Raw genomic sequence first — 22,899 nt, forward strand, 5'->3', positions numbered from 1 at the left:
CACTGAAAGCAGCTTAGGCTACTTGATGGATTTATTTTAATCTCTAATACCATCTTTTTTTTTTTTTTTTATGGTGAGGAAGGTCGGCCCTGAGCTAACATCCCTTGCCAATCCTCCTCTTTTTGCTGAGGAAGATTAGCCCTAAGCTAACATCCGTGCCCATCTTCCTCTATTTTGTATATGGGATGCCGCCACAGCATGGCTTGATGAGCAGTGCGTAGGTCCATGCCTGGGATTCGAACCTGCGAACCCTGGGCTGCCAAAGTCGAGCATGTGAACTTAACCATTATGCCACTGGGCCAGCCCCTGAAACCATCTTTTAATTGGACATTTCTATAGCATTTAAAGATAGATAGCTTGATTTTGATGATATCAATTAAGATACTCATGGCATAGCAGCAAATAAAATTAGGAGTCAGATTAGCCCTCATTTTCATGATCCTTAGCAAGTTTAGTTAAAAAACTTACAATAATAACAGCAATGAACATTGAAATAATCGCACTGTTCTAGGCCCTTTACACTTATTAACTTAATCCCTGCAACACCAAGTAGGAAACCGAGGCACAGAAGGTTTTCTAACTCACCCTGCATCACACAGCTAATGGAGCTAGTATAGAAACCCATGTCAGTGCTTCCAGAGCCCATGCACTTAGCCATTATGCTCTCCTGCCTCTCCAGGTTTGGGGGCGGGGGAGACTATTTCAGAACACCACAGAGCAGCACTCACCATTTTTGGCAAGTGGTCATTCAGAATTCACTGGAGCACTTCCATTATATATTGGGTTTCTCCTACCATTGAAAGCTAATCACTCCATTTGTACTCAATATATTCCCTTCTGTCTTCCAAGAGTCTTGCTTTTTAAAGTATTTTTTCTCTTTCTTCAATCTTCAACATTCTTTGGAGTTGAAAAATGAAACAGTATTGCTGCTATTTTTTTTCTTAACATAATACTGGCCTCTTTCCACCACAATTTAAATATCAAATCATTGCCTGTCTTAAAACAAGAAATCCTCCCTTCCACCTGTGACCCTCTCATCCCCTTCTTGAGTTGCCTCCATTCTGCCTCTCATTCCTCAACCAATTCCAATGCAGCATTCAAGCTCCTTGATCCCAGTAAAACTGCTCTCACCAAAGTCACCCATGACGTATGTACTAATTCCAACATGTGTTTTAGTCTTTATTTTCACTTGTCTTTGGAAGCCTGTAACTTGGCTGCCCACCCTCTCCAAGCACCCTTTTTACCTTGGCTTTGTGACATCCTCTCTCCAGGCTTTCCTTCTTCGCTCTCTGGCCCTTCCCCCCGAGTCTCCTCAGGTTTCTCTTTGTCTGTCTCAGGGATTTGCTGTACTCTCACTACAGAACTGTCCTAGGTTTTTTCATCCATTTGTGTGGCTTCTTTTTCTCTATATGTAGACGGCTTGCAAATTTCCAACCTAGAGCTCTCTCCTGAGCCTCAGACCCATATTTTTAGGTGCTATAGTTTATCACACTTGCATAGCTTACAAGCTATCTCATAAGTACAAATGTGAACTACTAGCCTCGACACACAGAGAGACCCACACACATCACACAATCCGCTTCAACTCCTGTGTTTCCTTTCTTAGGGAATGGTCTCACTGTCTACCCAGCTGCCCAAAACAGAAATCATTTTCAGACACTTTCTTCTCCCTCACAAACTCCAATTCCTTCCTATCCCCTCCTGTCAAATTCCATTATTTTAATTCAAGCCACCATGTACTCAAATGGACTCCTCTGATAACCTCTGAAATGGTCTCTTGGCTTCTAGTTCTGCCGTTACAGTCCTAACGAGTGATCTGGTCACTCTCGCTGAAGTCACGTGGAATGTCTCCACTTTGCCTTTCGGATGGAATCCAGACTCCCCCTCGACCGGGACTCGCTCTATGCACCTCTGCAGCTTCATCCTTTGCCACTTTGTCTCTCCCTAGTAAGTTCCAGCCAACTTTAAGTTCTTTAAAGTTTATTGAAAGGGTAATACATGCTCTCTCCCACCCTAGGCCTTTGTGCATAGTTTTCCTTCTGCTAGAATATTCACCAATACTCTCAATTACCTGGCTAATGTCTACTAATTTTTTTCAGGTCCCAGCTTCAACATAAGCACTTCTGGGAAATCTTTACTGACTACCCTGCTCCCTGGCTAGACAAGGTCAGCTATCCCTACTATATATATAATGCTATATATATTAGCATAGCAGGGATATATATAAAAAAAATATATAAATGCTATATATAGCATATCATGGCATTTATGAAACTACCGTAATTGTAGAGATGGCAGCGATTTTGCTAGTGCTGCTCACTGTGGTCTGTCTCCCCAGTAGAGGGCATAGTGCCTGGCACATAGAAGGTGTGCAATACATATTTGTTAAGTGAGAACATACTACCTCCTGGAATGGCATGTTCTTTGAATACCTAATTACTTAGAAGGTTCTTCTTACAACTGAGTGGTACCTTATCACTTCTATTGATTGGTGCTGGTTCTACACCCTAGGGAACACACAGAACAATCATTAGACTATCTTCCAGTGAATTAAGGAATGTGCTCTGGGCTTCTATCTCACATAGAGCGTGATGCCGAAAACTGAACACTCCTCTAGGTGTGGTCTCACCTCAGACTAGAGTGGGCCCGTTACGGTACTCATTTGGCAGGCTATCCTTGTAATAAAGTAGCTTGAGATCATGTATGCTTTCATCTCACTCCTGTTTCATACTGACAAACTCCATAAGTTCTTTTTTAAAAACTGTTGTTTCCAAGAAGTATCTGCATGTGCATTTGTTTTTTGGATACAAGTTCAGGATCTTACATTTCATCTTGTTGAACTCATCCAAGTCCATCTGAAACATCATGCCAGTTGGCTAACTTGTGGGAAGATTTTAATCCTGTCAGGGTATTTGTTATTCTACTCAATTTCATGACACGTACGAATTTATAAATAAACCTTACTAGCTGTGTAATTGTAGACAAAGTATGTAACCGCTTCCAGCCTGTTTCTTCGTCTGTGAATGGGGCTGATGATAAGACCAGGGTTGCTGTGAGGAAGCAATGTGGAGATGTTCACAAAACATATGGTGCAGTTCTGGGACATTATATGGACTCAGCGTACTTTAGCTCTTTTTATTCATACCATTGATATCAAAGTTGAACAGGGCAGATAAGGACAGATGCCAGTGTCACACTACTCAAAACCACTCTCCTAGGTGTGTGTCTATTCATCAGTAATGGTCTCACGTAGCTTGTTTTTATTTTGCCCACAAGGACATATTAGAAAATTTTTAAAATGCCTTTCTGAAGTACACTGTCTCCGATATTTCTTAGATTTATTTATTTACCTAATACTCCTCAACTCTCAAAGAATTTAGTTTTCCTGATTTGATCTTAATGATCCATCCAGACAACGTTTTTCCAGGACACTTTGAGTACTACCCTTATTTCTTTTTAAAATCTCAAAATACCTAAAAAATGAATTCTACCAGCTGAGTAGGAGCATATGAAGTGATTTATTGATACTGGTTAAGATCCATTATATACAGGTAGAAACCTTCAAAATTGTACAGAGAACCATTAAGAATATTGATAAAGACAGTTTTATAGACAAAACAACAACTCAACAATAGTGTTAACATACACAACACAGAATTATGAAAAAAACATAGAACACAAATTGTTCTACCAAATAGATTCCAAGGTTATTAAAAGTCCACTATGCAAACCTTAAGTTGAAAAATGTGTTCAATGGGGTTACATGGTTTAAAAAAATTAAGTATAATGTAAAAATTAAGGTTTTTTTCCCTCACTGCAAATGGGAGAGGAACCAACACAACTTTTTACCCCAAATCTATACATTTTGAAAAATAATTTATCTGTCTAGCACAAAGAAAGAAAATCGAGAATGTTTACAGTTCTGTAAACTCTGCCTTTCATGACATGCCAGCTGCATCAGTTTTAACAGTTAAAAATTGTGCAGTCAGAAACAGACTGTTCCCTTTAAGGTACAACGGTGCCTTCATTGGCTTTATACCTGAGCACCAAAGCTGAGTTCTAAATGCCATCTTGGAGAGCGATTCTGAAAATGAGCAAGAAATCAAAGCTAGCCTGTTATCACCTGGAGAATTAGGCACCAAGGAGGAGATTACCTCCTTAGAAATGTAACAGCAACAACAGAGAAGGTGCAATTAATTGAGCAGCTGACAGATCTCCTTGTGAACACAACAAAGGAAATCCACATAAGATGATCCTCCGTAAAGTCCTTTGTCTTCTACCAGGAACTGTCGGAAAACCATTTCTGGCTGTTCTCGCTGCTTTACTATTGTGAGCTAGGAAAAAAACAATAACAAGCTAGCTGGTTATAAACATTTTATGACTGTGGCTCAATTTTGTATGCTTCAGTTTCACCAAAATTACAGAATGTCCACTGTCTGTAAGGCCTTGGAGGATGATGAGAAAGTGCCTATTATCTGGAGTGGAGGGAGGCACTGGCCGGAAACCCACAAAAAACCAAGACATACAATGATAAGTGGGAACAAGGAAACATAAGCAGAGTGCTATGGGAAAGGCTTCCCTACGTTGGTGACTAGCATGGAGCCTTAAAGGATAGTGTAGGGTTTCCTTAAGGATGGGTGTGGGGTAGAGAACATTCCATACCTGGGAACCATGTGGCATGTGCCAGGCTGGCATGTAAATTAGCACACGCTTCTAAAAGTCAGTGGGAGGTTAGGGACACATGACCATAACAATGAGTTTGGGCTTTTGTAGGAAACGTGATCCAGTGAAACTGCCATAGAAGAACTGGTAATAGCATATAGAATGTACTGGAGAGATGGAGGAAACTAGGTAGGAAGCACTTGGAAGTGTGTCAGTGGGCGATGATCAGGATCCAAGTTAGTGCAGTGTAGGTGGAAAGGGGGGAGATTTGAGAGGCACTGCAGAGGTGGACCACCCAGGGGAGAACTCTGTTCCCTGCGCATCGAGATTCTCTAGGGCTGTGCTGTCAGTACTGTAGCCACCAGCCACATGTGGCTAGTGAGACTCAAAACGTGGCTAATCCGCATTGGGATGTGCTGTAAATGTAAAAGACATGATGGATTTCTAAGACTTAGCATGCAAAAGAAAACATAAAACTCAATCATTGCTTATACTGATTACACGTGGAAATGATAATATTTTGGATATACTGGGTTACTAAAATATATTATTAAAATAAGTTTCTACGTTCTAAATGTGGCTACCAGAAAGTGTGGAATTACACACGTGGCTTGCATTACTGCACAGCGCTGCTCTAGGGAAGACACGCGCGGGGAAGAAGCCCGGAGAGGGCAGTTTTGTCATGAACTCTCTGAGCCCTGCTCTCTACCCCCTTACTCCTTCCTGGGTTGGGAAGTCAGAGCCAATGATCAGAATGCTCAGACTTGCACGTCTACTCAGCCAGGAGTGCGGTTAATGGAGCCCCACATGCAAAACCATGTCTCTCCACCTGCCTCCTGTGTAACTAAGCGGAGCCAGGGCACCCCGCTCGCTCACGTGGTGAAGCTACTGTAGGGCCTGCCGTCACCAGTGTCACTAGCTGCAGCAGGGAAGGTATGGTACATTTTGGCTGGGAGGGCCCAGCCCTCCCTACTTTTGCTTCCTACACTCTTTAGTTCTCGAGTAGAATAATTTTGTCAACACAGCTTGTTTCTTTCCCCTTTATGTTATTTTGGCCTGGACCCTAGGCTGATAAGCTTTAAGCCACCCCTGAACTAATTAAACTAATAGAATAGCATTAACAACCACCGCTGCTGCTACCGCTGCGGCTCAGCTAGCTCCACGGGGACTCAGACATGCGTGATGTCTCGGCTTTCGGATGCGAGGCACTGAGAGGGGCACTGGAACAGCTGTGTGCATTGGCACATTCCTCTCTGACGCAGGGAAGCAAAACTAACCCCTTAATGGAAACTTCTCCAAAGGAGTTCGAGGCGCACATCCCGGTGAGCCTGAAGCCAAGGCTATGTTCTTTTTACTTGGGTTGTGTCCTTCTCCCATGTACCACTAGGACTCTGCCATTGTCCATTGTGTGCAACAGGAGTGTGGGTCTGGTCTCAGTGATACAACTCAGGCTGAGATGGGGCAGAATGAGACATGGTGGAGGGAAGGATTTGAGGCTCCAATTCTTTTAGAATTTAATTTCTCCATGGAAATTAATGGCAGGAAGTTCATATTGATCATCTGTGGGGTATTTTCTATTGCTGCCATTCAGTTGGGTTATTTTTTTTGGTTTTCATGTGGTGCTCACTGTAAAAACTTCTCTGATGAAGTGTGTCTGGGCATGATCTGAGTTGAGAAATAGAATAGGGAATGAATTTTCAGCCTTGGGAGAAAGACGTGTAGAGTTTAGATTTTCAAATTCTTTATAGAGGCGGTACCCTGAAAAGGTCAAAGAGATCTTGCAAACAGATAAATTTGCAAGTGGCACTGAGAAAATCTGACTCTTTAAGCATTCAAGCTAAAATTATTTTGTCATGCAACTGCTTATATTTTATTCACATACCACATTCGGAGCTTACCCCAGATGTTTCAATAACCAAAGCTAACATGGCCTTGATCAGGGGTTACTGGAGCAGGTGGGAGAAAGCAGAGGAGAGACAAGTTTTATTCTTCCTGGAACGAGGGGCTGCTGAACACAGGGCTGGCCTGCACGTTTAGTCTGGCCTCTTCTCTGCAAACAGGGCCAGTGTGGAGCTGCAGTTGCTGCAGCTGGGGCAGAGGCGGATCATCATCGCTGTCCCTTCTCAACACCAGTGGTCTCCAATTTGTGTTGCATGAGACCCTAAGATTTCATTACATATCTCCAGGCAGTTTATAGAGTGTTGTGTGAAGAAAGTGTTTAGTTTGAGCCTTCTCTGCCAAACTAATTTGGCCAAACTTCTTTGCCAAACTAAATTTTAGGGCTTGCCCTAAAACTGAACCCAAGTAGGTGCAGTGTGGTGTGAAAGCAGTTCTGGAAAGGTTCTATGTTCACCCAGAGGTCCTCGAGATTGTAAAGCTCTTCATTAGTTCAGTTACCTATGCTCTACCTAAAGTGGATGTTTGCATGTGCGAGTATCTTTCACAGTTAAGAATGTTGATAGGCTGACATCACATTTTGGCCCCATAATATCTTGGCTCTTGTTGAGGCCTGCCTCCAAGTGAGTGTCCTATACTTGTGCAGGAAGCGCAGTAACAGACTATCATCATCTGTACATTCCAAATTCCACGAAACTCTAATATTGAGCTTGAGAAGGAAGACAGGTGAGTAGCTGGGACTCAGCAACAAGGCATAATCTTCCTGAGTTACAGACATTTTAAATTCTGTTAAACTCGAAAAAAGGCTTAGAAGGCTTAGAAGGACTAGAATAACAAAACTTTTCAGACATAATAAATCAAAAGTTGTAAACATCAAATTTAACAAATGTTCAGATATACATATAATTAATTTTAAGCACTGAAGGAAAATTCATTTCAAAGCCTGTTAATGTTATCAATTGCTACTAAACCATGAAGAGGATCTTCATGATTGCTAAGTTAATACTTAGTAAGATAACCCATGGTTAACCCCTGGTGATAGCTGTTTATTTTTTTATGTTTGTGATTGATAAGTAGCTAGATATACTTAGAGGTTAATGTGAGTTTTCTATCAAAGATCATATTATAAAAACATAGGATTTGCATTTTAAAAGTCTGTAATAAAATTTAAAAAAGGACACTTGAATAAAGAAAAAAATAAAATCTCATTTTTACCTTCATTGAATATGGCCTTTTTTGTTGGATAATACTTATTATCATTCTGAGTGTCTGAGAGTACGGGTTTCCCACCTCAGGCAGTAATGTCTAAATTTAAGAAAATCAAAGTTTAAGTTTCAGTACAATTTATAACATTTAGACAGAAAAAGCAATGAGATTATTAGAATGTTAAAGTTAAAAAACATCCTTTTAAGCCATATGTTGACTATTGGCTTAGTTCATTTACCTAAATGCCAAAAATGTGGAAAAATGCACTAAAAATTATTCATTCTTATTTTCATACATTTCCACCAATGATCTGTCTTTTGAAAATAAGAACCCTTCTCTGGAATTTGACACACGTACATCACACAGTCACCGTCATATTTAATCCCTTTGCAAGGTGGATATTTCAAGGCCACGTTGGGAGAGAAAAGGATGTACTTTATTCGGTCAGCCGATCAGGTGCAGGACCCTGAGGCATTACCGTGTTTGGAAAATGCCATCCAAGTACCACTGTTCCAACATTAAAACCACCCACCAGAGGCTGATTTCTCAAGGGGAATGTGGGCTCTCAGACTTCCCTGAAATCTGGTTAATAGTCTACAAAACTATCCAGCTGTACGGTGGCCTCTAGGGGGTGAAGGATCTAGACTTGGACTTCTTCCATTAAGACAGTAAAATGGTAACGCTTACTTCTCAGCAAGAAGACAGCAAGAGCTAATATATCCTCTTTGAGTTAGCCATTGAAAAGGTGAGTTAGACTGGGGCCGGCCCCGTGGCTTAGCGGTTAAGTGCGCGTGCTCCGCTGCTGGCGGCCCGGGTTCGGATCCCGCGCGCGCACCGACGCACCGCCTCTCCCGCCATGCTGAGGCCGCGTCCCACATACAGCAACTAGACGGACATGCAACTATGACATACAACTGTCTACTGGGGCTTTGGGGAGAAAAAAGAGGAGGATTGGCAATAGATGTTAGCTCAGAGCCGGTCTTCCTCAGCAAAAAGAGGATTAGCATGGATGTTAGCTCAGGGTGATCTTCCTCACACACACACACACACAAAAAAAAAAAAAAAAGAAAGGCAAGGTGAGTTGGAGCATTTTACCACAAAGTCACAAGTCTCAGGAAAAGATCATGGCCAGTATTTTTCACAGGAGTTGTGAAAAAAAAAAAAGAGCAGGAAATTCATCATTTATGTTCACATTCCATCCCTTATGTGTATTCTTTGACACTACAGTAGATCTTTTTATTCAATAAAGAACATAAGTATACTTTATGTATATGTCTCGAAGTACCAACTGCCTCTAAAAAGAAAGCAACATTTGGTGTTTTCTTTTGTTTTCTTTTTTGAAGAAGGCTGAGCAGAGGGATGCTGATAGAAGCACAAAGCTGCCGATCTGCTGCTCTGTGGAGGAGAGACTTCAGCTATTTCATGTACATATTCAATTCAGCAAATATGCACTGACTGTCTACTTCATCAATACAATGTGAAGTAAGAGGGGGCTTCCTTAAATTTTATATAAACATTCTTCAGACTCATAGCTCTTTGCCTACTGAATTTTAACTTTTTTATTTTTTAAAATTGCATTTCTAATTCCTTAATTTCAGCCACATGCAGACATCTTACTATTTCTAAAACTTCATCTTCATCCTAAAACTAGTCTCTTAGAGGGATATGGACTCCTTTAATTCCTTTAAAAATATACTGTTGACATTCATAATGGATGTGCAGCTCTCTAAACTGACCACCTACCTATGTAGCCTGGAATTTTAATCCTGCCCCTTCCTCCAAGAGGCTATGTATCTACCTTCATACCAGAAACTGCAGAATTAACTAGCCATAAGCCATACTGCCGTTACATAAGTGAGGCCTCAGGGAATAAACTATCTGCTGAGTTCTACACGTGAATTCACAAGGAGTCCACCTTCAAGCACAGTAAGACAATAACCATCAGAGCAATGGTGCTCACGCAACAATGGTCTGCAAATAAGGTTTGCAATAAATGTTGACTCCCAAAAAATTGTAATTGCTGGGTTTTCCTACTGTACTTTAAAAGTAAAGTTACTTGTATTCATTCCACATGAAACCCAGAATCTCTTTGGTAATGATTGCAACAGAGGGGTATATAACCTGTTTTTGTGGGATTATTATTTTGTAATTCAGTGATCTGACTTGGTCTACAGCTGCACATGGACGAAAGATCTCTGCATGCCTTTGACTCTGCAGCTCAGCACCCGCGATGAGCCCGGAGCATAGGAACTGAGTTCAGTTCCCACCTCTGCCACTTACGACCTGGAAGAAGCTGTCTGGGAGCCTCAAGTGATTCTTCTATAAAATGTAGATAACATTGTTCGCCTCGCTGATTTGTCATGAGAATTAAATGAAATGGTGTATTTAAAGTATCGAGAGCACAGTGACCGACACATGGTAAATGATCCGGAAGGGCTGGCAATCTCTATTAAAGTTGCATATTTTGGTTGTTTGATAATACTTTATACAAATAACTTTATACCAGCTAATTGTTATTCATTAAAACATGAGATTCTCTCATTCTTATACAGAACTATATGCCTTATTGTTTTTTCTTCTTTGTAATACATGGTTTTGTAATACATGAGCAAAAAACATTTAAGAATTTGTGTGTATATTACCACAAAAACAACGAAAAAATACTTACCATATCTGTGTTGACATGTGCAAAAGACGGCACATTAAATATTCCTTGGATCAGTTCTGGTGGGCTACTTACTCCCAACCATAGGAACATGTTAAGACCATTAGCCAAGAGGAATATTCCTTCCTCTGAAAGACGGGACTCGGAGCAGCGAATAGCAGCGGGTAACGTCGTACTCTTGACGTCCAATGTGTGCTGTGTAGGCAAAGGCTCGAGAGTTAAAACTCCATCCGTCTGCCCTTTCTTCCGTCCTCTCTCTTCTTTTCCTTTCTCCTCCCACCCTCCCACCCTTCTTTCCTTCTAGTGTATATTTAATGAGTACCTACTGTGTGCCAGGCATTGTTCTAGTCGATAATCCCTGCCTTGTACAGCGAATCATTTTTTGGAGGGAAGAAAAGACAACAAATAAGTAAAATATATAGAATTTTGGATGGTGTTAAGTGCTATGAAGAAAAGAAGCAGGAAAGTGGGATAGGGCGTGTCAGTGGTGGTGGTGGTGCAGTTTTAAATAGGGGAGCCCAGGAAGGCTTGCTGAGAAGGCAACTTTTGAGTAAAGACTTGAGGAGATGAGAGAAGGAGCCATGGGGATATCTGGAGAAGAGCATTCCAGAGGGAGGGAACAGCTGGTGCAAAGGTCCTGAGGCAAGAGCCTACCTGGGATGTTCAAGGATCAGCAAGGAGGCTAGTGTGACTGGAGTGGAGTGAGCAAGGGGACAGTAACGGGAGATGAGGTCAGACAGAAAGGAGGGAAGGGGAGTGCAGATAGCACTGGACCAGGGTGGGAGGAACTTGAGCTTTTACTGAAATGGGAAATCCTGGAGTGTTCCGAGCAGAGAAGGGACGTGAGCTTACAATTATTTTAACAGGATCACTCTAACTTCCGTGCCAAAAACAGACTGGAGAGGCAAAGGTGTAAGCGAGGAGACTGGTGAGGAGGCTACAGCAATCGTTCACAGGAGAGGTGATTATGCTTGAGTCTGGGGGACGATAGATGAGGGCGTGAAAAGCAGTTGGACTCTGGATATTCTTGGAAGAGAGCTGACATGTTTGCTGATGGATGAGATGTGGTGGATGAGAGGAAGAAAGCAGTCAAGAGTGACTGCAAAACTTTCAGCCTAAAGAATTGGAAGGAGGGAGTAGCGATAAATGGGGATGGAGAAGTCTGCAGGAGAAGCAGAGCCTGGTTTAAGATGCCCATTACACCCCCATGGAGAGACGCTCAGTAGGCTACAGGCACAGGCACACCTAGAGGTCAGGGCAGAGGTCCGGCTGGAGATACAAACTTGGGAATCATCAGTGTATCAATGTCAGTGACAGCCCTGAGGACAGAAAAGACCTCCAAGGGACTGAGTGCAGAGGAAAAGAGAAGCTTCCCAGGGACTGAGCCCCGGGGTACTCCAACAGGGAAAACAGGATCAACTAGCAAAGGCAGCAGGAGAAGCCAGGGAAGCAGGAGAGGCCAAGTGAAGAAGGTGTTTTTAGAGGGAGAAATCAACTGTGTGATATGCTGTCGACAGGTCAGCAAAGAGAAGGACTGAAAACTGCCCGTTGGATTTAGCAACAAGTTGCTCAGCGGTGACCTCGGCAAAGGAATTCTAGTGGAGTAGTGACATTCTTGCCCCTTAGAGTTCTAGTTTCTCTGGCGTATAGTTGATAACCTAATTTTATTGGAAAATCAATCATTTGCAATAATTTACAAGTACCATTCATACTGATTGAAAGAATTAATAGCTTTTTTATTTCTGACCTAATTTAACTCTTTCTAACACTGATTGCACTATTCCTGAGAGCCTGAGGATGAGTTTGAATATAGGAATTAGAAATAAGCCATTCACTTTCCCTGCTCTTATACCTCAATTATAACTTGTTAGGTCTCAGAGGAAAAGAGCCTAATCACACAGCACAGGGGAATGCAAGACATTAAGGATTGGCTTCAAATAAGTAGAATACACGCCAAGTAAATTCTCTGAGGGCCGGGGCAGTGAGTATCTGGTACAATGCAGGCATCCTCGAATATACACTGCTGGTAAACCCCTGACTGCATTTGGCCAAGGCTAATCGTAGCCATTCTGATTAAATGTGGTGACTCTTAGACGTCTGTACATTGTATAAAAACAGAGAAACACACGTGTGCACGTGAAATCCCATCTGCACGCGAATCAGCTCCTTTAATGCTATGAGGTAGATTTCTTCAACAACTGAAGCTTGCCTTGCCCCAACTTGTTTACTGACTTGTCAATCTGCCTACTCAATTGAAGATTACCAATTTGGGAACGAGGAAAGAAAAGCAATCATCTGAACAATTCAGTGAAGTTTTCCTCAAATCCCGCCCCCCACCGCACGCGGCGCATGTTGACACACATACACAACGTGCTCCACGAGCCCCTGCCTTCAGTCCCACACCACACATTCCGAGGGCGCTTGGGACATTATGTTTCTTCTTAAGAACAAAATGTTTCAGATATCACATATGGAAAAGGACAAAATATGATTCCCTGCCAGACTCCGCTGGGAAATGCACCACTGCAGCGTGCTTACTATCGGCAGGAGTTGCGGGTAGAAGAAAATCTGCGAGTCGGCCACACCCATGGTCATGACAAGCTGTCTCTGGTACGCCCGCTCGTCTGTTGAGATCTCTGGTCTGCTGAGCAGCACACAGTTTTTTAACAAACAATTCACGTACACTGGCAATACTTTCATGGAATCTGGTAGAATAAGCTGAAAAAGAAAGACATCTGTTTCAGCTGCTTGGGCTGTACTGAGAAAGACCTGCTGAGCTTTATCTGTCAGAGAGAAACATCATTTGCTTTTGAGGTTATTGTGAGAATTAAACGGTAACCCACGTAAAGCACAGAAACTGGCACACAGTAGGTATTCAGAGAACGGCAGTTGGTTTTATTTATGTAGGAGCTTGGCATAGTGAGTATCAGCACAACCCACTGCCTAGGAGGCAGTCCCAGCTCCGCCTCTTCCTACGTATGTGACCCTGGGCAAATTACTTACTCTCTCTTTTCTTTGGTTTTCTCATCTGAAAATGGAATAATAGCACATCTACCTCATGATCATGGGGTTGTTATGAGGAATAAATTATTATTAATTTGTGAAGCACTTATAATAGTGCCTAGCACATAGTATGATATACACGTTTATTAAACAAAATGAAATACGCGATTTCCTAATCTGTATTACCAAATGTCTACCTCTTGAGTTCAAGAACAGCATTTACAACTGCCCAAGAGATATCTCTTCCTTTATTCTCTTCATGCATGTTGAACACACACAGTCATAAACTCATCAAACACTTACTGAATGCCACTGTCACAGGTTCTGTGCAAAGTGTCAAGGATACATAGTCATGTGCCACATAATGATGCTTCGGTCAAGGACGAACTGCATACAGAACAGTGGTCCCATAAGCTTTGTACCATACAGCCTAGGTGTGTAGTAGGCTATCCCATCTTGGTTTGTGTAAGTGCACTCTGTGATGTTCACACAATGATGAAATCACCTAACAACGCATTGCTCAGAATGTATCCCCGTTGTTAAGCGATGAATGACTGTACAGAGGAATGAGGCACAGTCCACGTCACAAGGTGCCTGAAGTCTATTAGGGGTGATAGACATATAAAGAGATAAAACATAATAGGGAGCTTGCAACACTACAGATACAAATGAAAACAGGAAATGCTTCGTGAGTTTAGGTGTGTCACTGCTGAATGATAAGGCAAAATCAAACCCCTATAATTCCACAAACATGTTCTTCCTCTTATGTTTCCTATTTTAGATACTAGAACCACAAGATGAAACTGAATTTCATTTTTTCTTTACTCTCAATTAGTAAATGAATTTTTTCAATTCTACCTTAATAATCCACCCGTACCCTCCTCTCCATCCTCACTTTGGCTCATGTGACCTCTTCTAACTGCTTCAAAGTACATACTCTGTAATGTGATGCTACAAATAGTAACACAATGCAGCAATTCTAGAAACACAACTTGATGAGTAGAAAAATGACAAATAATTAAAAATTACAAATAATTTGCCTGTGTTGTTTAACCTTTTTCCAATTCAATTTTATAAAAATAGCTGAAAATCAAGATTGACTGATCTGAGGGTCACTTCCTTCCATTTAACAGTAGATCAATGGAAAAGGAAATATCCAAAAGATAAGGAATACATAGGAGATAATGGTAATTTGTAAATAGAAATATCTGGTCTATAAATTCATGATTTCTTTTTAGCTTTCTATCTTGATGAAAAAGAATATATAGTCATGTGACAGGGGTACGTTCTGAGAAATGCATTGTTAGGCAATTTCATTGTTGTGTGAACATCATAGGGTGGACTTACACAAACCTAGATCGCACAGCCTACTACACACCTAGGCTATAGGGTACTAATCTTATGGGACCATCGTCGTATATGCGGTCCATTGACTGAAACGTCGTTATGGGGTACATGACTGTACACTTATCAGAATCCAAACTGAAAAGAAAATTTCCCTTGGGGCTCTGTTAAGATTTATTCCTCACCTTAAATCCCTTTACATCATAGGTCTCTTCTCATGATCTACTAAGTAAGTAATGCGTAGGACAGAACTTTTTGACTGGTTCAGGCAAACATATTTCAGAACAATTCTACTTTGCAGTTTGTTTCCCTTCTCAACTTCTAATCTCCTTTCAAAGAACTGAAGACAGTTAAATACGTGTTTCTCCGTATGAGTAGAACACTCTCTTCTTATAATTTTTTCTCTAGCATAAAGTATTTTTATTTGACAACATTTGGTACTGGATTACTTTTTCAACCAAGGAAACTTACGATCCAAAGATGCAGGAGCCAGATGTTGGTCATAGTACAGAGCCATGTGGCATCAAGACTAGTTCTGAGCTAGTTACCAGTTAGACATCTTAATATTATGGATTAAGAATGTTTTTAGATTCCCCTATAGAATCATGTATGTACAGTTTTTAAATACTATCTTGCCATTTCACTGGTTGCTTCTCATTAATCAGGTCACACTAACACAGTTTAGAAATCTGTTGTCCTAAATGCACAAAGGGATGAACTTGGCTTATGATGACACTATCAAGACTAAAAAGTCTGATTAGAGGAGAGTGGATTATATGGGGTAGAGGGAAGAAAACAGGAGGTAAGTAAGGAGGAAAATTGATGATGAAGAAGAAAAATGGGGTTAGAGTGAAAGAAAACAAGGAGACAGTCTTAGTCAACATCTTTGAGGTGGGGAAGGAAATGTAGCAACAGATGGCCACTATAAACTCTTTCCCCCACCTTCCTATCCTTTCCATAAACAACAGAATTATTCTTGGCAAGAAAAGGTGTGATTAAGGAGGGAGTGGAAATTCCTCTGAGCCCAGTTTGATTGTATTTGGAGCATTTCTCTCTCCTTTGGGTTTTGAATTGACAGAAGTGATAATGAATTAAAAAAACAAACCCCATTATTTTGCAGGTAAGTCATTTGACTTGCATTTTTGAAATCACTATACTCCCAAATGATGTAATATATTTAAATTCAGAACAGTGAGCTATTAGATTTAATAAAAAGAAACTACTTTGCTCATGTAAGCTTAAAAAATTGTTTAATGTTGTTTGTAGTTATATGTCTTAACCCAGCATATGACCCCAGAGTGGTGTCTCCTTAAATTTTACACCTCTCTTGCCTCAGCCTAGTCCCTGGCATACAGTAAAAGCAGTTCTCCTGAGGTCCAGTATCATATAACCCAAGTTTACAGCTCCTTAATGGTCCTGTTTGGATCAAGGAAACTTTGGGCTCTATAGCAAAATAGTGGAATTCCTTTAGGAAATTCTCCACAAATACTGTTTCTCTCAGGTAAACTATGGGAGGGCACCAAGTTTGAAGTTACATTCTCTGAAGAGAACTCCAAGTCCAGCCATTCTATTCATGCTGGATAATCATAAGTTATCTAAGTTATATCATATCTTAAAGCATATCATTGGTTGAAAGGTATACTTGAAATGTAATGTGCTAATGGAGAAAGAAAAATCTCACCATGAAAACAGGAATAATCTCTATCAACTTTTTCAGAGAAAGTTTTGCATGATAATGTTTTTACTCCAGAAATAATTAAATGGTATAAACACATGATCTCGTAGTAGAGATAAAGCTTTTAACTTTTAAACCAGAAGGAACCGACAGATTTTCTTTCTTTCCTTAAATAGGGAACAGATTTGTTTTTAACTTAAGATATTTGAATCCAATTGTTTCAACATTAGCAAACTTCCTGGGAAGCTGCGTCCTAACTGTACTGTTCCCTGTCAACTAGCCCTTCTGAAGTGTGAGATACTCCAGAGACAGAAGAATGTTTCCAGGGCTCTAAAACAAATACTAAAACTAGCGTGTAAAGTGCTCACGATTGGACTATATCCAGGTGCACCTGGTGGGCTTTGTCTAAATTAAACAAGCACACTGTGACACACTACTGACACTGGAGTTGACCAAAGCGGCAAATCTTCTGAATAATGGAGGACTGAGGCTCATATGTAGATTTAAGAGCTGCTTATGTGATTATCAACACAGATGAAAGAATGGATGGCTAACTTAACCACTCTGGACAGCACAGACAGGAATTTTTGTGAAAAGTCCAAGCTAACTATGTTTGTTTTATTTTCCTTCTTTACCCAGATTATGAATTTGGCCCCCAAATTTATCTGTATTATCTTTGCTGCCAGAGGCTCACTTTGGGGTGGGGTTTCAGATGCCTTCTCAGCACGCACTTTCCACAGTGAATGAATGAGAAACTTTTCCCATCTGTTCCCACCTCTTCTCTTATAATCCAAATTCTATGCTCAGAAATTCAATACACAGCTATGAGAAATGGCAGCAAGCTTTGACTGACAGAGGGAAGAGTGTGAACAAGAGAACAGATGCAAAAATAAATGTGGACATAAGGTTCTACTTTTTCTTTCACAGGAGAGAGTCTAAATGAGGTTTATTTAAAGGAAAGTCTCAAACTTCAAATTCATAGATGATGGCCAGAGCCAATTCTTTCAAAACTCTTCATACCTATTAATAACTTTTAAATATAAGGAATTCCAATTTTATAAATTATACTTAGGTTTATAAAATATAAAGAAGTCATTACTGCCATCAGTTCATGTCAACTTTGATTGTTAATATGTCTAAAAAGTATTCAAGCACACACATGTCACAACCAAATATCCATCTTCATATGCAAAAGAGAATCTCATTTATATGATGACATTTTCTTACATAGAATATTCTTTTGTGTATACACCATGTAGTAAATGTCAATCCAATACGCACACACATTTTTTTGGTTCATGCATCTTGTAAAGCCACTAAGTTTTTTAATGTTGTCTGTAACAATACCACAGTCCCCAAAACTGGTATTCTCAATCTTCTTGGTTGTCTGTTTTACTACGTGGCATCTAAGTGCCTGAAATATCATCAGCCTTCAACAGTTAAATGCTGAAGGAAGGAGTGGTCATTAGTAACACTGCAGCATCTAAGTACAATCGGTAGCTTACCTGGCTTGCTGCAGACGGACTTGCACAGTTCTTTCGGTAACATGCCAACATATGGGCAGTCTGATTAACTAGAATTTCCCGGATGACCTTCAAGGGCTGGTGCAGAACTGCTTTAAAAGCTATTTGCACAAAACAATGAAAAGGACATCAAAGTTTTAAGCTTAGAAATTGATCCCTTCAAATAATAAGAATAATAGAAAACAAATTGCTATTATCTTTAGAACACCCAGCCAGGAATAACAGGGTTTAAAGTGTTATTATCATTTGCTAATGATCTCTGCTTGACTAACTGTGGTGATCTGGCCAATGGAGAACAACGGCCAACCTATAACAAAAGGTAGTAATTGGTCCAGATTTTTCCTCACGATATTAGAAACAGAATTCTACACACAGAGAAAAGAAAGACTAGTTTTCCATTTTCTGATGTCCTGAATTCCGACAGGCTGGACTGCTCTGCTTCTACACCTTAGTGTTAGAAGGAGAAGTATAGAGACCTTAAGTGTAGCAACTTGATGGAGGAAAAGGAACCAAAGAAAATTCCACCTTGGGCCCCTCTCATTTCATAATTATCATCGTATGGATAACATTAGGGACAGTCTCTTTCCATTATCCCCATGGGCCAAAGGGCACACTCACATATCACATTAAGATCTAAGTACCACCTTCCTAAATGTCAACTCAGACCCCTCAGGAAGGAAACTTTAAATAAAACTGTGTAGCTGGGCCTGAACTGAGTTATCCCATTATTAATCTAGAGTTAGAGATGCTGACTATTCTCCTTGACCCTTTGCTTTTATAAGTTCTGAATTTACCCACCAATAGGCTGCATCCCCACAGTACTTGTCAGCTACTAACTCAATTAACCAACAACTCTTGACTGAATTACTAGGCAAGGTGTACTGCACCACAGGATTAGCAAATGTTACCTGACTTGGCGAAGAAGTTGATAAGGGCGTCTGTCTCACAGCTCTTGTAGAGATCAGCCAGCTGGGAGCTGCAGTTCAAGCTGAGATTGTGAATCCGAAGTCTTCTCTGACCCCCGACAGTCGTGTAAAGCACGGCACACTGCAGAAGCAACATCAAGGACACGTGTTTTTCTGGTCAACACATCCCCCAAGCGAGTCTGATCTTATTTGCATTTACAGAACACTGCGTACAGGTGAAAGACCTCTAAATTTTTCCACAGAATTTCTTCTATTATTGCTAAAGGTTGAACAACAACAAATAAGGGAGGAATAGGACCAATTCATACACTGGGTTGCTATGTAGCCTTCTACTGGTTTAAACTTAAATTTTAATATGTAAATATCTGTTTGCATTTCCACAACTAGTCTGCATTTCCCATATCTCAGATTTTATTACCAGGGATTCAGGTCCAGAAATAACACCCTCACGTTCTCATGGCCCTTCTCAAGGCTCACTTCCCTTAAACACACAATGAGCTGTGATGATGCACTTAGCACCTCAGCACTTTTATGCTGATGATATACATTTCAAGAATGCAAACAAGTAACCATTTCCCCAAATATCTGTGACTTTAAAATAAACATTAGTTAGAGTTCTTCCTCAACTTAACGCCAACCTCTCTCCATTCTTTAAGTGTGGCTCATGTCTGAAAACTATGACCACTAGATATAATGTTCTTGTTTTAATTCAAAGTCTCCACGGCTTCTAGTTAATTTTGTTTACTAAAAAGCCAAATCCTACTTATACTTGCTTATAACAGGATAATATGTGCTCACCATGGTGTCTGACATATGGCAGGAGAGCAACAAATGAGCGAATGGGTGCTAAGTTTGAAAGAACAGAACACTGCTGGCAGTCAGCCAGCTGATGCCTATGATACTGGCCACAAGTCTGCTGGGCTCTCATGCAATGACGTATAATTGTTACTTCATAGAAATAGCATATATGAATCAGAGCATGGAGAATACACAACTGAGTGCTCTAACCGAATGACTTTTGCTTTTGGAGAAATAGAGTGGAATTTCTTCATGGAGAGACTAACACAGTTGACGGTATATTCGTTTCTCCACGGATCACTGTCAGTAACCAACTAAAAAGCAAAAGATGGGAATACATTTTAAATCACCTGGATTAAGGCTCCACTGTCTTCACCAAGTTTGTCATCATGCTTGAACTCCACAGTCACTGCCTTGTCACAATCAATGGCTGCCATTTCTACATCAGTGGTGTTGTTCATAAAAATTCCACCAAAGAAATCAGTGGCTCTGAAACCTAAGGATGGGGAAAAAGAGAAATTTTGGTTCTCATTATTTTACTCTTATTTTCTTTGGTGGCCTGTTGTTATTTTGAAGAGGGAACAATTATACAACAAAGACTTGAAAAATAGTATAAATGAAAATTACCTGTGCTGGTACGAACCCTCATAATAGCATCAAACCCTATTTTCTTTTCAATATCATTTCTGAGGTCAGTCAAAAATTGGTGGCTATCCAAATGCATCTAAAAAATAAAGTATGATCAATGTCCACCAGATGGCAGTAAAATACTTTAACAATTCTCACTTATTTTTTTAAATCTTGATTGAGACCTACTTTATCCAGAAATCTTAGAAAGGGTTCTTAAAGCTTTTTCAATTTTATTTCATTTCCAATCTTAGGTCTTATCAAATCCCTTAACTAGTTTACAATATAAATATGTGTCTAGGTGATTAAAAATAATTTCATTGATAAATAAAAACAGATGATGATTAACATTTATTGTTTATGTTGGGGGACCACTCATGCCCACTCCATGTTTCCACGCGGAGGTACATGAATTAGAGGCACCCTCCTGCCCCCTTCTCCTCAGATGAGGGCAGGTGACTTATCTGATTAGTAGTTTGGGAAAAGGAACCGGGTGGGCATAGCTCAGCCTCTTCTGCGTCCTCTTTCTGGGGAGGCAGCCTGCCTGCAGGAGGCACATGTTTCCTGCCCCTCAGTACAGTAAGTTTTCAAGGTACAGGTGTCCACAGGAGAAGCTGTAACTGTGCCCACCTTCGGCCTGTGTGTGTGAGTTTGTCACGCTGAAGGTGACGCATTAGCGAGCCCACTTGCCTGCCAACCCAGGGCCATTACGGTGCTGACATTTTGATCATCTCCTGACTCTGTCTCTCAATTCAGGCTTACAAGAGAGGGGTATAATGAACTGATCTCCCAAATTGTAACAATTTAAAACAAATATATAGTCACTTTTTAAAACAATATCTTAAATATATTTAATATAAAATATAAAAATTTTATGTAAAATATGTTTTTCCCCATCATAGAAGCTTATATTGATACTCACCTCTGAGGCTGAATGAGCTCAATCTGCTGCCAAACACTTAGGGAGCAGGAGAGCAATGGCTTAACCATATATCCACTGTTTTCCATCAGCTCTAGAATTAACATTTGTCAGTTGCCCACAAGGGGGCACAACTTTCTCAATCTGTGATCTAAGCACCTCAAGTAAAATGGCAGTGGAAAACCGAGGCGAACAAATTGCCAGCATTTACCTGGAAATTGTTGTATTTGTAAACGGTTCCTCCAGTGAGCTGAGGCACGAGACCCAGAGAGGCCACGTCCACATACTGACTGGGAAAGAGGAAGAGCGTCACGCAGCAGCCGTGAGCCACACAGTCCCTGGCCAGCGAGTCATAGACATTTGTCTGGGGCTGGAAAAGTATCTAAAGAAAAAGATGCACGCAAGGAAAAAGAAAACCACAAAATGTTTTTGGTTAAAATTTTAAATTTCTATTGAATTCTTACTAAATTTCTTAAAATGAAAAAACAAGTTTTTTCCCATTAAGTGAACTGGGCTGAAGAAATGCATTGTGGTCTTATCAGTGCAACAGCCACTTACTGACACCCCGCCTGTGCCAGGGTCAGCCGTGTGAAATATATACATGCGCGCAATTTTCTGTGATCCTCCCACAACTCGAATGAAGCTGATATTGCTGTCCTCCCGTTATGGCCCTAGAGGAGGCAACCTGGCTGCTGTCACGTGGCCAGTATTGGATGTCTCCCCCATGGCTACACTGTCAGAGGGTTTGAGCAAAGCATATTTTGAGTCTCAGGCCCCTCTACTTCACGCCTCAGGAGTGCTGTCAGATGGTGCAGTCTACATTCTCCCTCGCCCTTTTATCTGTTTTCTGCATTTCTCCCCACTTCCTCCATTTCTATAATAGTCTTATCACCCAGTCTCTTACACAGACTATACATGAAAAAAGTTTGAGACCTTATTTTAATTTAGGTATATTTCAGGCATCAGTTGTTCTACGAACATAAAATTTCTTAAATTATTTGCAATTCGAAATATTTGTATCATCTATGATGTCCTGGATTTATACATTACATTTAGCTTCTCCCCGTTTCTTACACAAAGGACACATTCCCTTTCTTTACTCTCTTTTAAAAACTGACCCATGGACACTTCAAAGGGCAACTGTTTACAAATACCTTCTCTTTGTCCGTATTAATCAGTTTTTTGTCGTCTCTGTTTTTGAGCTTCCCTGGTGCTTCCGCAGTCGGCAAGGAGGAATGGAAGATGAACAGCTTCCCAGCACAGTCTGCTGCCTAAAAAAAAAAAAATTTTTTTCCACGGAAAACTTCTAGGATGGGCAAGTTTTATTTTAATGGAATCAGAAAATAAATTAAAATATAAGTACTTTCTACGAGCCAAGCACTGTTTATATCTCATTTAATCCTTACAATAACCTCTGTGTCCTTGGGCAGGTACCATTCTCTCCATTTTATAGATGGGAAAACTGAGGCTTACAGAGGATAAGTGATTCACTTAAAGTCACACAAGTTATAAATGAAAGAGCCAATATTTAAATGTATATATACATTTACATTTACATGTATATATATTAAAGGTCTATATACCACGATGCCTTAAAAAGCTATTAAAATGATGTGTTACAGTGAAAATACTTTCTTGTTTAGCCTACAAGATAG

The 22,899-nt window shown here is 40.5% G+C and overlaps 1 protein-coding gene across 2 annotated transcripts in view; it reads right to left on the reverse strand.

The window, feature by feature from the left end:
• Nucleotides 1-3,499: 3,499 nt before the first annotated feature.
• SEC24D (SEC24 homolog D, COPII coat complex component) overlaps nt 3,500-22,899 on the reverse strand; it is a 100,672-nt gene continuing 81,272 nt past the window's right edge. For both annotated transcript variants that reach the window (XM_058549967.1, XM_058549966.1), the window contains exons 14-23: nt 22,399-22,515; nt 21,456-21,626; nt 20,326-20,422; nt 20,049-20,194; nt 18,883-19,021; nt 17,957-18,075; nt 12,968-13,147; nt 10,433-10,624; nt 7,774-7,863; nt 3,500-4,334 (exon numbers count right to left, since the gene is read on the reverse strand). In XM_058549967.1, coding sequence (XP_058405950.1) covers nt 4,194-4,334; nt 7,774-7,863; nt 10,433-10,624; nt 12,968-13,147; nt 17,957-18,075; nt 18,883-19,021; nt 20,049-20,194; nt 20,326-20,422; nt 21,456-21,626; nt 22,399-22,515 — 1,392 coding nt within the window. In that variant the 3' untranslated portion in view covers nt 3,500-4,193. The remainder of the gene's footprint in view (nt 4,335-7,773; nt 7,864-10,432; nt 10,625-12,967; nt 13,148-17,956; nt 18,076-18,882; nt 19,022-20,048; nt 20,195-20,325; nt 20,423-21,455; nt 21,627-22,398; nt 22,516-22,899) is intronic.

Source organism: Diceros bicornis, chromosome 11, assembly GCF_020826845.1.
Source record: "Diceros bicornis minor isolate mBicDic1 chromosome 11, mDicBic1.mat.cur, whole genome shotgun sequence".
In the NCBI taxonomy this organism is placed as follows: domain Eukaryota; kingdom Metazoa; phylum Chordata; class Mammalia; order Perissodactyla; family Rhinocerotidae; genus Diceros; species Diceros bicornis.